General features: G+C 47.1%; 1 protein-coding gene across 1 annotated transcript; it reads right to left on the bottom strand.

Moving 5' to 3' along the window:
• Positions 1-12,211: 12,211 nt before the first annotated feature.
• Positions 12,212-15,507, bottom strand: LOC123410987 (glutathione S-transferase-like). The gene is made up of 9 exons (XM_045103907.1): positions 15,291-15,507; positions 14,491-14,532; positions 13,954-14,039; positions 13,791-13,862; positions 13,312-13,365; positions 13,136-13,211; positions 12,982-13,043; positions 12,685-12,744; positions 12,212-12,572 (listed from the first exon to the last, which is right to left on the bottom strand). The coding sequence occupies exons 1-9, from the start codon at positions 15,490-15,492 to the stop codon at positions 12,465-12,467; spliced, it is 762 nt and encodes a 253-aa protein (XP_044959842.1). The 5' UTR covers positions 15,493-15,507; the 3' UTR covers positions 12,212-12,464.
• Positions 15,508-16,077: the final 570 nt, after the last annotated feature.

Below are 16,077 nucleotides of genomic sequence, written 5' to 3' on the forward strand. Positions count from 1 at the left end.
ATTTTTTAGGATCACGCGGGTGTTTGCGAAATCTATATGATTTCGATGTGACGGAATCGTGTCCTGGTGCCTCCTATCTGCTCTAAGTATCAGGGGAGTTGAGCTCCAGGGATTATCGCACACATCGCCATCATTCAGATTTCTGAGTACCTAAGAACGGAGGGTGTTCGTTATTGCTTCAATACGGGTAGTGGTGAGATAACCCCGACGTCCCCAGTACTGGTGTAGATGGTTCGGGGGTACTACCACACTTGGTATCGTTGTGATCACGAGGATCTGTTGTAGACGAAGTTCCGAGATGCTGGTTGTGTGTTGAAGGATGTGATACAAGTGACGGTTTAGTTAGAAGTGGTGTGAAATACTCCTTGTATCCGTGTGCCTGATTGCATGACCAGTTATTTCGGGAATTCATAGGTGGGATATCTGGTAGTATCTTATAGGACTATCTTCCTACAGACGCTTGATTGAGGTTTGGGAAATCTCGATCATATGTTTGTTCCGAGCAGTTCTAGCTCACATTTGTTTGCTGTGGCCCCTTATCGGAATTTTGTCGTTTGTTACTTTGAGAATGCACTCTTGCTATGTTGTTCGAGTGCAGTGCTAAGTTCTATTCAGATATTCTGTCTTTTGATTCAGCTTATCTTCAAACATTCTGTGGACTAATATGATGTCCGTCTTCAGGATGGCTCCACCAACTCGTCAGACCCCAGCACGTGAGGATATGCCGCCTCCACCTCCTCCTCCGCCACCGCCGCCGCCTCCTCCTGCAGAGGCTTGGCAGGCGATGATGGCAGCTACCAATGCAAATACTCAGATGCTGTTGCAGTTGATCCAGGAGAGAGCCAATCATCAGCAAGGCAATTTCCAGCAGGGTGGCAATCACTTCGCTAGTCTGAGTCAGTTCCTGTCAAACCAGCCTAGGACGTTCACTTCTTGCGACCAGCCGTTTGACGCGGAAGATTGGATCCGTGATATGAACAAGCATTTCGAGTGTAGCAATGTGCGTCCAGAGGATTATGTCAAGTTTGCAACATTCCAGTTGAAGGGACAGGCTTCTATTTGGTGGCAGCAGCTTAGGGACTCCAGAGGTGGCAGGGTGATGTCTTGGGACGAGTTCTGTCGTGACTTCAGGTCCCACTACATTCCTTCCAGTTTTGTTGAGGAGATGCGTGAGAAGTTCAGGCGCTTGAAGCAGGGCAGCAATTCTGTGTACAAGTAAAATGTTGAGTTCCACGAGCTGGCCCGTTACGCATTGCAGGATGTTCCGGATCAGAAGAGTAAGATATACCAGTTCAGGGGTGGCTTGAAGGAGGATTTGCAGTTAGCACTCGCTTTGCACGACCCTGAGGAGTTTGACAAATTCTATAACTTAGCTCTCAGAGCAGAGGCAGCCTTGCTCAGGGTGGAGAACTCCAAGAAACGTTTCAGAGATTCCAGCTCTTCCTCGACTCAGGTGGTTCAGAAGCAACAGAGGTTTTGGGTTTCTCCTCCTCCTCGGCACTCTCAGCAGCCGAAGCACTCAGGTGGACGTGGTTCTTCCCGCCCACCCAACCCTGGATTCCAGCAGAGATATCAGCATCAGAAGCAAGGGCCTCCTCAGATTCAGTTCCGGCAGCCAGCAGAGGTCACTTGTCACAAATGTGGGCAGAAGGGTCACTATGCCAACAAATGCACTTCTCAGCTCCGTCTGCCGCCTCCTCCTCCAGGCAAACCTCCTAGCAACGCTCTTGTGAAGTTCAACCCCAGGTCAGCTCGAGTCAACATGGTGAATGCAGCTGAGGCAGAAAATTCATCGGATGTGATCATGGGTAATCTCTTAGTCAATGATTTTCCTGCTAAAGTCTTGTTTGATTCTGGTGCATCACACTACTTCATGTCCCGTCCTTTCTTTGCTAAGCATGAGTTTGTTTGTCAATATTTGGTTAAGCCTATGTCCATAGTGTCTCCGGGTAGTTTGATGAATTCCAATTGTCGGGTTCCGGACGTTTCTATCAAGTTGGACAATTATGCTTTTCTGGCGTCTCCTATTGTCTTGGGCAAGTCCGACATTGATTTGATCCTTGGTATGGACTGGTTGGCCATGAACAAGGCATCAATTGATTGCGCAGCTAAAGAAGTGAAGCTGACCCACTCTTCGGAGGATGTGATCATATTCGCGGCACGCGATGACACAGTCCGCTTGTTCTCCTTGAATGAAAAGGGTGAGATCAATCCCATTGAGCAAGTTCCGGTAGTCTGCGAATATCAGGACGTGTTTCCTGAGGAGTTGCCAGGGATGCCTCCGCACCGTGAAGTGGAGTTCGTCATTGAGCTTGAGCCAGGCACAGAGCCAGTGTGCAAGCGGCCGTACAAGCTGGGTCCAGAGGAGTTGAAGGAACTCAAGAGACAACTCGATGAGCAGGAGCGTTTGGGTTTGATCAGACCAAGCTCGTCTCCATGGGGATGTGGTGTTCTGTTTGTCAAGAAGAAGGATGGCACGGAACGACTGTGTGTCGATTACCGCCCATTGAACAAAAAGACAATCAAGAACAAATACCCGCTTCCGAACATAAATGAGTTGTTCGAGCAGCTGAAAGGTGCTAAAGTATTCTCCAAGCTTGATCTCAGAATGGGCTATCATCAGATTCGCATTCGTGAGGAAGACATTCCAAAGACGGCATTCAGGACCAGTTTTGGCTCATATGAGTATACGGTCATGTCTTTTGGTCTGGCTAATGCTCCTCCGACTTTTTGCCGATTGATGAACTATATTTTCTCGCCATTCAAGAATGAGTTTGTCTTGCTCTATCTCGATGACATTCTGGTCTTTTCTGAGGATGAGGAAGAACATGAGAAACATCTCAGGTTGGTGCTTGATAAACTGAGAGAATACAAACTGTATGCCAAGTTTTCCAAGTGCGAGTTCTGGCTGAAAGAAGTGGTGTATCTTGGGCATATTATCTCTGCCGAGGGCATTAAGGTTGATCCGTCCAAGGTTCAGGCCATTGTTGAATGGGAACCTCCGCAGAATGTGAAGCAGCTTCGAAGCTTTCTCGGTCTTGCCGGATATTGCAGAAGATTCGTTGAGAACTTCTCCAAAATCGCCAAGCCGCTCTCTAGTCTTCTTCAGAAGGGTGTCAAGTATGTGTTGTCTCCAGAGTGTCAACTGGCTTTCGATACACTCAAAGAGAAGCTTACCTCCACTCCGGTATTGGCTCCTCCGGATGATTCCAAGCCGTACCAGGTCTTTTGCGATGCTTCTCTTCAGGGTTTTGGTGCAGTCTTGATGCAAGATAGGAAGGTGGTTGCTTATACCTCCAGGCAGCTGAAGCCTGCGGAGAAGAACTATCCTGTGCACGATCTCGAGCTAGCAGCTGTGGTGCACGCCTTGATGACTTGGAGACATCTCTTGTTGGAACGTAAGGTTGAAGTTTTCACCGATCACAAGAGCCTCAAGTATATCTTCACTCAGCCTAACTTGAATCTTCGGCAAACACGTTGGGTGGAAATGCTCCAGGATTTTAATCCGAGTGTTGAGTACACGCCAGGAAAGGCAAATGTTGTGGCAGATGCATTGAGCAGGAAAGCATATTGCAACAGTCTGATTCTGCAACCTCTCCAGCCGGGTCTTTCTGAGTCTTTCAGGAAGCTCAATCTTCAGCTGGTTCCTCAGGGTTTTCTTGCGAACCTTCAGATCTCTCCTACCTTGGAAGATCAGGTCAGAGCAGCTCAGCTACTTGATACTATGGTGAAGAAGGTCAAGATTGGTGTGGGAAAGAGCCTTCCCAAGTATAAGTGTTTCACTGTGGATGCCAGGGACACTTTGTTTTTCGAGGACCGCCTTGTCGTCCCGAAAGGTGATCTCAGGAAGGTGATCATGGAAGAAGCTCATAATTCTCTGCTTTCTATTCATCCGGGAAGTTCTAAGATGTACCATGACTTGAAGCAGTCATTCTGGTGGACCCGTATGAAGCGTGAAATTGCTCAATTTGTTAATGAGTGTGATGTATGTCGAAGGGTGAAAGCAGAACATCAAAGGCCAGCGGGCCTCTTGCAGCCTTTGCCGATTCCTGAGTGGAAGTTCGATCACATTGAGATGGACTTCGTCACAGGGTTTCCGAAGTCCAAGAAGGGCAATGACGCTATCTTCGTCGTCATCGACAAATTGAGTAAAGTGGCGCATTTCCTTCCAGTCAAGGAGTCCATTTCAGCAGCTCAGCTGGCAGAGTTGTACACCTCGAGGGTTGTCTCTTTGCACGGTGTACCTATGATAATCTCATCAGATCGTGGGAGTATCTTCACTTCCAAGTTCTGGGACTCTTTTCAGTCTGCTATGGGCACGAAGATCCGCTTCAGCACAGCGTTCCATCCTCAGACTAGTGGTCAAGTGGAGAGGGTGAATCAAGTTCTTGAGGACATGCTGAGAGCTTGTGTTACCTCCTTTGGCATGAAGTGGGAGGATTGTCTGCCTTTCGCGGAGTTCTCGTATAACAACAGTTATCAAGCTAGCTCTGGCAAGGCTCCGTTTGAGATTCTCTATGGCAGGAAGTGTCGTACTCCGCTCAACTGGTCCCAGACAGGCGAGCGTCAGATCCTTGGCAATGATATGATAGAAGAGGCTGAGGAGATGTGTCGGATCATTCGCGACAACCTCAGAGCAGCGCAGTCCCGTCAGAAGAGCTATTACGATAGCAAGCACCGTGACTTGTCGTATGAGCTTGATGATTTTGTCTATCTCAAGGTGTCGCCTATGAAGGGTATGCAGCGTTTTGGCATCAAAGGCAAGCTTGCGCCTCGTTTCGTTGGTCCGTTCAGAGTGGTTGGCAAGAGGGGCGACCTCGCGTACCAGCTCGAGCTTCCGTCAACCTTTGCAAATGTCCATGATGTGTTCCATGTTTCTCAGCTTCGGAGGTGTTTCAAGAACCCCGAGCGCACTGTGCATCTTCAAGATATCGATCTTCAGCCTGACCTCTCTTATCGCGAGCATCCAGTTGCGATTCTCAAGGCAACTGAGCGCAAGACCCGTAACAAGTCTGTCAAGTTTCTCAAAGTGCAGTGGTCACACCATTCCGATAAAGAGGCTACGTGGGAACGCGAGGATCACCTCCGTTCCGAATTTCCCAATTTCTTTCAGTCTTAGATCTCGGGGTCGAGATCTTCTTTGTAGTGTGGGAGAGTTTGTAATGCCCCAAGTGTAGGTCTTTCCCTTTTTGTAACCTTCCATGTGGGGCCACCTTGTCAGAGATTGTGATGATATCATTTTGTGCCATGATTTCATGTGTGTTCCTTAGTGCTTACTTCCCTTGCATGCATGCATAACATATCATTCCTTGCCATACCTTATGATTGCATGCCATGATCATGTTGCATTTGATTTTACTAGGAGTAGTGTTGTGGTGTTGAGAGTGCATGTGATCTTGCTAGGGTTAAGTGGTGGTTTTGCACTATCTTGTGGTGCATGTGATAATGGTGTGTGAATGAAGGAGTGAGTGCTAGTCTTTGCAAGCTCTTACTTTTGAAACTCCTTTTCCCTCCCATTATCCCATGTCCAAATTCCTTCTTCCCCAAAAAAAATGATTCTAAAATGTCTTGTGATTAGAGTTAATTGTGATTATGAGGAGGTGCAATTTTGCTGATTTGATCTTTGAATTTTAAAGGTGCAAATAAACCAAAACAGTAGATTAATTACTGTTTTGCATTTATTTCAAAAGGCTCCAAATATTGTGTTCCTATTTTATTTTATTAGGTCATATTTTTTTCAAGACCAGGGGGATTTTTTCTTTTATTTTTTTCCCTACTAGGTGGCTGTGTATATTTCTTTTCTCTCAGGCCCTATTTTATTAGAAATTAATCCCAGGTTTCTTTCTCTCCACCTAGAGCCAACTTGGGCCATAACCCTCTTCCCTGGCCCAAGTGCAAGCGCTCCAGCAGCCCGCTCGGCAGGTCCTTCTTCTTCCTGGCGACGTCATGCTGTACAACCAAGCCTCCACCTCCCGATTGCCTCCCCCTCGATCCAGCGGCTCGGGCTCGCCTCCCGAGACCATAAAAGGAGCCCGGGGCCTCCTCCTCCGCCCTAGGGTTCCCACTCCGTTCCCCCCCAGCGCCGCCAGTTTCCTCCTTCCCTCGTTCTTCCCTGGTAAGCTTCTGAGAGGTAGCAGAGAGAGAGAGAGTGTAGCGCCTCCTCCGTCAATCCGCCGTTGCGTCGTCGGCGGCTCGGCCGCCATGTCCGGGGGCTCGGGGCGGCTCCCCGCGTCCCATTCCCGGCGTTAGGACCCCCGAGGAGCGACCTCAACGACGGCCAGGACCCCGTCATTGCCTCGGCCCAGGGGCCTTCTTCCTCTTCTTCAGTAGCAGCAGCAGTCGCCCCTCCCTCTACGTCGTCTCGCCGCCGTGGGTTCCCTCCTTCCTTAGCCAAGGTGAGGCGCCTTCCCCTTCCTTCGTCCTCCCTTCTCCCTCGTCGGCTCCGGGTAGGCGTAGTGCGGTGCTTCCGTGCCCGAGCTCGGCTGTACATGCGTTGGTTGGTGGAGAGGTGAGTTCGTGTAGCTGTAGCAGGGAACGACGCAGTCTCAGGCCGCAGCTTCTGCTCGTCGTGGGTAGCGGCACCAGGTCGGTCTCGATGCAGGGTTGGATCCTACTTCCTCCTCCGCTGCATAGTACCGCCGTTGGTGCTCGTGGTGGACGCCGCCGTCCCCCTCCGCGTTGTTCGCCGGAGAGCCGTGTAGCAGCAGGTAGGTGCGTGTTTGCTGTGTGAGCGAGGGTGCAGCGTCGCGGTGTCTTGTGGTGTTCGCCGGATTCGGTAGCAGGAGGGGCGCCCCCTCGTAGGCCCAGCGCACCCCGCCACAGCGCAGCAGTTCCCGCAGGGTGGCGCGCCCGGAGCTCTCTGTCCCGTGCTCCCAGGCGGACGGTGCAGCGTAGCAGAGAACACCGCTGCAGTTCAAGGCAGCCAAGGGGGAGCCTTTTCCCGTGCTCAGGGCGGGAATGGGACCCCTGAGGTTCCCGCAACCCCCGCCGATAGCCCCCCCTGCCGGTGGTAGCCGGGAGTGGCGCCGCCAGCACTCTCACGTCCGGCCGCCGGCGGAGCTCTCCCCTGAAGTGGAGAGTGTTATTCTGTTTTCCCTTCCCGTTCTAGCCAGTCAACGAACCGTAGCCTGTTGGTAGAAGTGCACAGTCATATGTATACGCCTGTGGGAGGGCGCGGGTTCGAGTCCCCCCCTCGGCGCCTTTTGGTGGTTGTTTTTGATTTTATTCGTATCAATGGGCCTGCAGTCAACTTACCTTGCTATTCCCTTTTCTCTTGTTAACAACAGTAGCAGCAGCGCACTGGTGAGTTGTGGTGTTGTTGCACTAAGGGGGGCTGGGTTCGAAACCCAGTGAGCCCAGATTTCTTTTTCTTTTATTTTTTTTCCTGTTTGCAGTCATTTTTCCCTTGCTATGTGAGCAACCCCATGTCCAGCTCAGAGTATATATTGCCCTATGTGGTTCTTTCTTCCATGTTAATTGTAGGAGGTGTAGGAGTAGCTTGTGATGATATTAGTGGTGAATCTATGCCTATGTATTCCTTCCTTCCATGCTACTTGTTGGGGGAGTAGGAGAAGAATTGTGATGGTAGTAGTGGTGTGGACCTAGGTGCTCGCAAATGGTGCTTGAGGTGTGATGTGTGTGCAAGTGTGTGTATATTGGTGCTCTCGCTTGGGTGCCTTGCTAGCCTAGTGCATGTGGGTGCTAGTGGCCCTCATGAGGGTGGCCTTGTGCAAGTGTGTGAATGTAGGGGTGCCCTCCCCACCACATATAATTGTGTGTGCAAGCTAATTCTATTGCTTATTGCCATCATAGCATGTGTAGGTGTGGATTCCTAGTTTAGCTAGGGTAGATTGTTGTGAGGGTTGCACCTTGAGTAAGACATGATTCCTAGGAAGATCCTAGTAATGCATGTGAGAGTGTGTACCATCACATGCCCATATGTGGGGGGTGCATACTCTCTTGATGGCCTAGGGTTCCATTGTGATGTGTTTGTTCTAATAATATTGTGATATGGGTGTGGGAGTTGTTGATGTGCATGACACAAACATGGGGTTCAAACCCCCATGTCACTTTGTCATTGTGCACATGAAACCCTCCTAGGTAATTGTCATCTTAGAAGCATACCTTATGGATTGCATTTGCACTTTGTTGAAAGTTTGGGCCTTGTTCCCATGGTATAGAAGGAGCCCAAAGGCATGGATCTTGGTGTGCTAGTTGTAGGGGTTTGTGCTCAATACCATAGTGGTGTCAAACACCTCTTGGGAACATGTGTGAGAAAACTATGCCTAGACAAAGTGGGCATGTGGCTGGAAAACTCCAGATTTTTGAACTCTAAAAATTTCACTAAGTCTGGAATGCTGAAAACATTTTCTTCCCCTGTAGATAAGGTTGTGCTGGTCATTATGTTGAGAACTGGACTTAGTTCAGTGCTAGTGTTTTGAACCTGGTAGGTTTTTGAAGCTTCCTGTCAATTTTCAAGTCATTTGGAGTCCAGTAGATTGTGTTTTGGTTGCTGTCAAACAGCTTCAGAACAGAAACAGAAACTCAGGTGCAGGAATTTTCACAAAGTCCCTGAGAACTGATGGTTTTGGGAAAGTTTGTGGCCTTGTATCTTCTAGAGTTTAATTCCTTTTGCTGTGATTCTTGCTGGAGATGGTAGTGTTCTTGGTTGTCAACATCCACATATATTATTTGTCATGTTTGAAGACCTGTAGCTATGTTGCATGTTGCTCTCAAACAGCTAAGATGCAGAAGCTGGCAGATTGCGTAGTTTTGACATTTTGTGCAAAGTTTGCGTTTAATTGTTGTTGGAGTGTTCTACCTTGCTCCATTTCATTCATGTTGGGTTCATATATGTCTTGGCAACCTGGGAACACCAGATTCGTGCCAATTGTGTGTGTGGTGATGAATCTTTCACGTAGGGCTTCATATCGTGTTTCGTTGTTTCCCGTTGATCCGTAGCTCCGTTTGCAAAGTTCTTTATATGGTTTTGCACCGTTTTTACGAGATGCATCTGTTCATTTCATTCCCATGCATGTCCAAATAGTTTAGTGCAAAGTTCTGCCCAGGAACTTGTTGTAGTTATTCTTGCTTGTGCTAGTGTTAGAAATAGGGATGCTTGCTCAACGTTCATCTCATGCATCATGTGATTGTTGCATTTTGTGGTGCTGCTGTTCATTGGCTGTTGTTCTTGCATTGGGTAGCACCGGGAGCGGAGAGCGAATACGTGGAGTCAGGAGAGTACTTGCAGGACGATCCAGAACCATTCCAAGCTGAGGATATCACAGGCAAGATGACATGACCTTGATCCCATATCTAGACTTGTTATGTTAGTTTCGATTCCACGTCATATTGCTCACTGCCTACCACTGAAAAATATATTGCCTCTTCATATACCATGAGCCTAAACACCTTACCCTTTCCTAGCAAACTTGCATGGCTAGGTAGGCTTGCTCAGCTACTAATGTTAGCATTGCTAGTTGCAGGTGTTTATAACCCATGAGTTGCCATGGGCTTGATATCATTATGTTAATTTCTGTTATTTAATTAATGTAACTATATATTTGGTAAATGACGGGAGGCCTAGCCTTTTGCCGGGTGTCTTGTTCCGTTATTGCCGCCTTAGTTACCGGTTACCGGTGTTTGATTCCATAATGATCGCTCCTAACACGTTCGGGGTTGTTATGGGGACCCCCTTGATAAATCGCGTAGTGTTAAGGCTTGTCCGGCAGGACCCAACTTTGGTACTATCTGCTAATCACTTAATAATAAACTGCATAGGGAATAGCTACCCCGAGGATTCTAATCAACAACCCGGGCCAGTGCTCCTCATGAGCGTTGGTCCAAACTTGAGTCGTGTGCGGGGCCAACCCGGGGCAACTCGGGAGATGTCTATCAGGCCACCGTACGTTGTGCTCATCCAGCGTGTCCTCAGACTGAGATACGCGGCTCTTATCAGGGTCGTCGACACGTCGGGAGGTCCTGCTAGACTTGTCTTTCCTTAGCGGTATATCTTGCGTATAGGAATCCCAGTGAAGCTTTGGTTTCACCCAGAGTTGAGGTTTTCCTCCAAGGAATCCGACGAGATCACGAGATTCATGATAGAGGATGCCTTTGCGGCATGTGTTCGTTTGTGATGGACTAGTTGGAGCACCCCTGCAGGGTTTAATCTTTCGGAAAGCCGTGACCGCGGTTATGTGGCAACGTGGAATATTTTGTTAACATCCGGTATTAGAGAACTTAAACATAAACTAATAAAAAATGCCAACTGTGTGCGTAACCGTGACTGTCCCTTCGAAGATCTCTCTTCGACCGGGAACACGGTGGGGTTATGAATGCCGTAGGTAGGTGTTCAGGATCACTTTCTGATCAAGTATTCCCGACCGTCAGCGTAGACCACTGTCACCTCTCCTTTGCGTAAGCTAGCCACTTATTCAATCTTAGGATGCAACAGTCTGAAACACTTCACCCCTTCCTTACCCAATAACATGACTAGTTCTGGCACCAAGGTCTTAGATTGCTGAGTCCCCGTGGCTCACGGATTCCTCCGAAACTCCCAGCAGGTACAGGTACCCCAGAGTCCGATGATCCCGACGGCACCCAGCTGGCGTGGCAGTACGACGAGGAGACAGATCGCCTTTACGTGAACTATCCGGAGGACTGAGCCGTGGTCGTGATCGTGGGCCTGCAGCGGGTAGCATAGCATTTCCCTTGTTTTGTAGTCCGTACCGGAACTACCTTGTTTGTATCTGCGTTGTACTCTGTATTATTAATAAGAAGACAGTTGAATCCCAAATTGTCTACTATATTTATTATTATGTGCTATGTTTACCTGCTTGCAAAACACTTAGATGCGCTTCTTTCCTATTTGGGGCCTCGACCCCCAGATCGGAAAGGACCGCATCTTGGTCGTTACAGTTAGGGATTGAGAACTTAGAAGTTAAAAGTAGATGCCTTCTTAGTAAGTGGCTTTTGAGATTGTCTATTGAGATGAAAGGTACGTGGGTACAAATTCTTTGCAATAAGTACCTATAATCTAAGACTTTGGCGCAGGTTACAGGGTAGACCTTCCGACTCGCCTTTTTGGAAATGGTTAATGAGGATCCAACGATCCTTTTTCCACAGGGTGAAATTTCGTATTGGTAATGGCAACACTACTAGGTTCTGGGAAGATACATGGTTAGGGAGACGCCCTTAGCTATGCAATATCCTTCTCTTTATAATATTGTGCAACGTAAGAAAGATTATGTTGCTACAGTATTACATTCGGTATTACATTCGGTTTCCCTTAATATACAATTCAAAAGGTCCTTGGTGGGGGAATGATGGACTTCGTGGCTGCATTTAGTCTGTAGGTTGATGAAGGTTCGACTGATTGATGAGTCTAATACTATTCACTAAAAATTAACCGCGTCTGAAAGTTTTTCCATGAAATTGATGTATCTAGATCTTATTGATTCTGGGCCATTACCGATATCCTTACACATATGAAAGATTAAGGTGCCCCTTCGAATTAAAATATTTATGTGGTTTGTCCATAAGAAAGTGATTTTGATGAAGGATAATTTGATTAAGCTAAGATGGGTAGGCAATTTTAGATGTTGCTTTTGTGATCAAAACGAACTACAAAACACCTCTTTCTTAATTATTCGCTTGCCCAACAACTATGGCGTACTTTACATATAGCCTTCGACATTAACTCTTCACGTAGTATGAACACATTATTTGGGACGTGACTTAACGGAGTAAAAACAATTTTAGCACGTAATATTCAGATAGGGATATGTGCACTATTATGGACTATGACATTTATTGCATGTTATATACAGAGCCACCACTTGGACCTGTACATGATCATTGGAAGATGGGGCACGGGTTATCTTCAAGCGATTTGGATGACAGCTAACTAATAGGTTAGGTGTTTAGTCATTTATTGCAGGTTATATACAGAGTCACCACTTGGACCTGCACATGATCATTGGAAGATGGGGCACGGGTTATCTTCAAGCGATTTGGATGACAGCTAACTAATAGGTTAGGTGTTTAGTCATCGTAGCCTATTATCGTTTCGCCGGATGTGGCATTTTTCTCTTTTGATCATTGTTTTTGGCCTTTGCTTGAGAGCTCATATAAGATATTGCATTTTGTTTTGGGCTACTTTTGCCTAATAAAATGGTTGCATGCATCATCCTCCTTTAAAAAAACCTAGTAGTGCACACAGACAACATTCCAATTTTATTACTCATGAGCACATTTACCAGAACACTGGACTTCCCTGCTTTACCTGAAGTGCACATACAAATAAATCAACTGGAGCGTGATATTCTTTTCCCATTGAGGGGAATTGCATTATTCTCAACTAATTCACTTCTAAAAAAGCGAGCTTCTTCTACATCCATGGACACCAGAAGAACCGTCGATGTTTTATTACAAAGTACAATCGCCTCGAAAATCAGCTGCATTTTTCACTGAAGGAGTGAAGGGGCGTCTGGCTGGTTTTCAGGGCGTGCGGCTTGAAACGCTGGGATTTCCATGTATGCTTTGTAAAATCTCTCCAAATGTGGATATTTTGACTGCGAGGAAACAATTGCTTCTTATGAGCAGGTAAGCATAGGGAGTTTGTTCGAGGGCTGTGATTTTGTTCTACATGTGGAGGAATGAAACAACAGATGAGAGGTTCCGTACCATGTCGATGTTGAAGCGTGTCACGCCAGCGTGTATCTGGGGAGCAAGGAACACATCCGCCTGTACAGGGAAACAGAATATTCAAGCACAGACTAGTCAATAACATACAATGAACAGTTCAGTAATTAAAGTGTCAAGCTAGCACTAAATTGATAATCAAGTTGAAAGGCTTAATCAGTGTATCAGGAACCTGGAACTTGTCAAGAAATAAAATTATTATTGATATAAAATATGTGTTGTTAGGATAACCACGGTATTTATCAAAACAAAAAACAAAACTGAGCACAAAGCACAAACCAGTTGGACTTCATCTCCAGTAGCAAATTTACTGTTGCATCCTTCCAGAAGTTTTTCAATTGCTATGGTGACAGAGACAGAAATGTTAAGTACTATGGTACCTGTGATATGGTGTGAAACAGAAAAGTCGAGAACAGAGTGTTGGAAACCATACCTCTAAATCCCTTGTCAATGTAATGATGCACTATCTGAAGGCTCTCATCGGAGCCCAATTTGCCGTTAACTAACCCCTATATAAGAATGGCTCAAAATAAGGTTGTGTTTGGAATACTACGCCAGTATTGTAGAACAACCTTTTGGCAGACAACACCTGGTTGTAAGTGAACTTACGACAACAGCATAACACTGAAGAGGTTGAATGCTTGAGCACACAATGTTTGCAATCTGCAATAAATAAGAAATCCATATATGTGCAGGGTTTGCAAGTTGCAGAAAAAAGCTGTATAATTAAACGAGTAACCAAAATCATGGCATTTCTAGAACTTTGTTGGTCCTTTTCCGTTTCAGCATCAAGTGTTCGGTGCAAACAAAGCATGGAAAACTGATTGAACACTTCAGTTGGTTTCAGTATAAGGCCTCGCTTGGATGCGGTGTATTCTATTACGGATGTACTTATTCAACATGTGTATTTTACCGGTCATGAAGAGATTTTCAGCCGGAAATAATACGACAAGCGGAGAACTGTATTTTTTACAAGACTATTTGAGACAGAAACGGTAATCCAAACAAGGCCTGAGGTCCCTTTATCGAAAAAGTTGGTTTCAGTATATGAAATTTTGAGAACAAAAGAAAAGAGTTAAAGTCAGTACCTGCAGATTAAGAGCCTTCCTTTTCAGATCTTGAGGTAAAAGAGGGTGCAGGGGATACTTGTCTTCAAGATACTACTCAACAGAAAGCAAGAAATTGTGTTGTCAACAGTGACAGAAGGCTGGACCACAGACAGTAAAAACATGATGAAGATTTGCTATTCACCAATATGATTGCAAGAGAGTCTGAAACCAAGATATCCCCGTCTTGCAGCGCTGGCACGTACTTAATTGGATTGATTTTCTCATAATCTACAAGATGATCGCAAGTAGAACAGTCAAAGTACTATATATATCCTCCAACAAACTATACCTACTCAACGGAAAAGGGAACTGTGCAGTAATCATAATTGCAGAAACAAGAAATATCTTCGAAGGTATTCGTACTTTTAATTCTCCCCCTTTGATTCAGCAGTCTGTGCAACACGAGTTTAACTGTTTAACCCTGATATCACTGTAATGCTCTACGTATTGTCGGTTTTTCTTCTAATAATAGGGATCAGTATTATGCAATGAACCAACAATTTTAGGTGGTGATCACCGGTGCTATAGCAAGAAATATTATTCAGGATAATTTCGCGATGTTACAACTTATCGATTAACTACGCCGGCATAATTATTTGACACTATGTATCACCCTCTTAATTTCAGGCAATGAGTGTATATTAATTGTAAAAGGAAAAAGTTTTTTCTAACTACTAACCTGGATCATTCCATGCCACCGCCCTGTACTCATATTCCACGCCTTCATTATGGAGAAAATAGTAGAGTTAGCAAATAAGAAGGAAAAAAATTCAATAGAAATTCTTTAAACTTGAGAGCTTCAACTGGCGGGCGTATTTTAGCAATAGAATTGCTTTAAACGTGGTAGAAAAGCAGTGACGCCTCGATGAATGTCAACGGCGCGTACAGGCGTCAGGTCGCCGGTCTGGGCCAAAGGCCGAGACATGTTTCACCCAAGCTCCCCACACCCTCAACATCCGCACATCGACCACCGGTGCCGACGCCGTCAAGACGACCAACAGCCGCCTCCCATGAATCAGCTTGACAATGAGGAGTCACCGAGCAGCCACCGCACCACGCGGGGCCCGGGAGAGGCCACCGGCGTCGTGCCAACAGCTGTAGCCGCCGAGCCAGATGCAACCCATGGCCGGCCGGACGCAAGCCCCCATCCCCAGCACGAGCCGCTGCGCCCTGCCGAGCAGCAGGCCGGCGAAGGAAATCAGAGGAGCGCCGCCTGGGGCCGAGAACCGCCGCTGACCCAGGACGCATCTCAGATCCAGCCGCGCGCACTGGCCGGTCCCTTGATGCACGGCCGCCGCTCCGCTCTGCCCTGGCCAGGGCCCAGGGGGCACGGCACGCCCGGAACCAGGAGGGCCGGGAGCCCGCAGAGCAGCACTCCGCCAGACCGCCACTCCCCACCGCACTTGGCATCTCATCCTCGCGTTGCTGCACCTGGCATCTCTCTGGAGACTGGAGGCGGAGGAAGGATTGGATGGTTACCTTTGAGGGTGAGGGCGATGCGGACCCGGTAGGAGCAGGAGCTGATCGCCGCGCTGTACAGGACGGGCTTCATAGCTGCCATGCCCGACGCGCACCACCTGCAGCTCTGCTGGTCAGCTGGTGAACGATGAGCAGTGAGGCCAGACAAGCGTGGGCGAACTCTACAAGGTGATGATATGGACAAAGAAGACAAGCTGACCATCACCGAATCCAGAGAGCATCTATGTCCCACCGCCGGCGGGGAGATCGCCGTTGACTCTGCCGGCCCTGATTGGGATGTCTTTTTTTTTTTTGCCAAATACACTTGTAAAAATAATACACACCTCCATCTATCGGTTTAGTTTTCAGCTGGTTTTATACTTATGACCGGTATAATACCTCTATAAAATATTACACTTGTAAAAATAAAACGACATTCCAAACAGGCCATTAAGTGTATTTTATTCCCTCCGTTCGAAAATAAATATCGTTTTTTTGGAAAAGAGGTTTCTTTCTCATTTTTACATTATTATTATTTTGTTTCTTATTGACTTACACTAGTAGAGAAAGGGTCTTTTGTCCCGGTTCATAAGGGCCTTCTGTCCCGGTTTTGGAACCGGGACAAAAAGGTCGTTACTAATGCCCTCGGACTTTAGTCCCGGTTTTTACATCAACCGGGACAGATGGGCCTTCACGTGGCCGCTGCGGCCAGGCCAGGCAGGGGGGCCTTTAGTCCCGGCTGGTAACACCAACCGGGACCAAAAGGCATCCACGCATCAGCACCTGGCTGAAGCTGAGGTTTTTTTTT

The sequence above is a fragment of the Hordeum vulgare genome, chromosome 7H (assembly GCF_904849725.1).
Source record: "Hordeum vulgare subsp. vulgare chromosome 7H, MorexV3_pseudomolecules_assembly, whole genome shotgun sequence".
NCBI lineage: Eukaryota > Viridiplantae > Streptophyta > Magnoliopsida > Poales > Poaceae > Hordeum > Hordeum vulgare.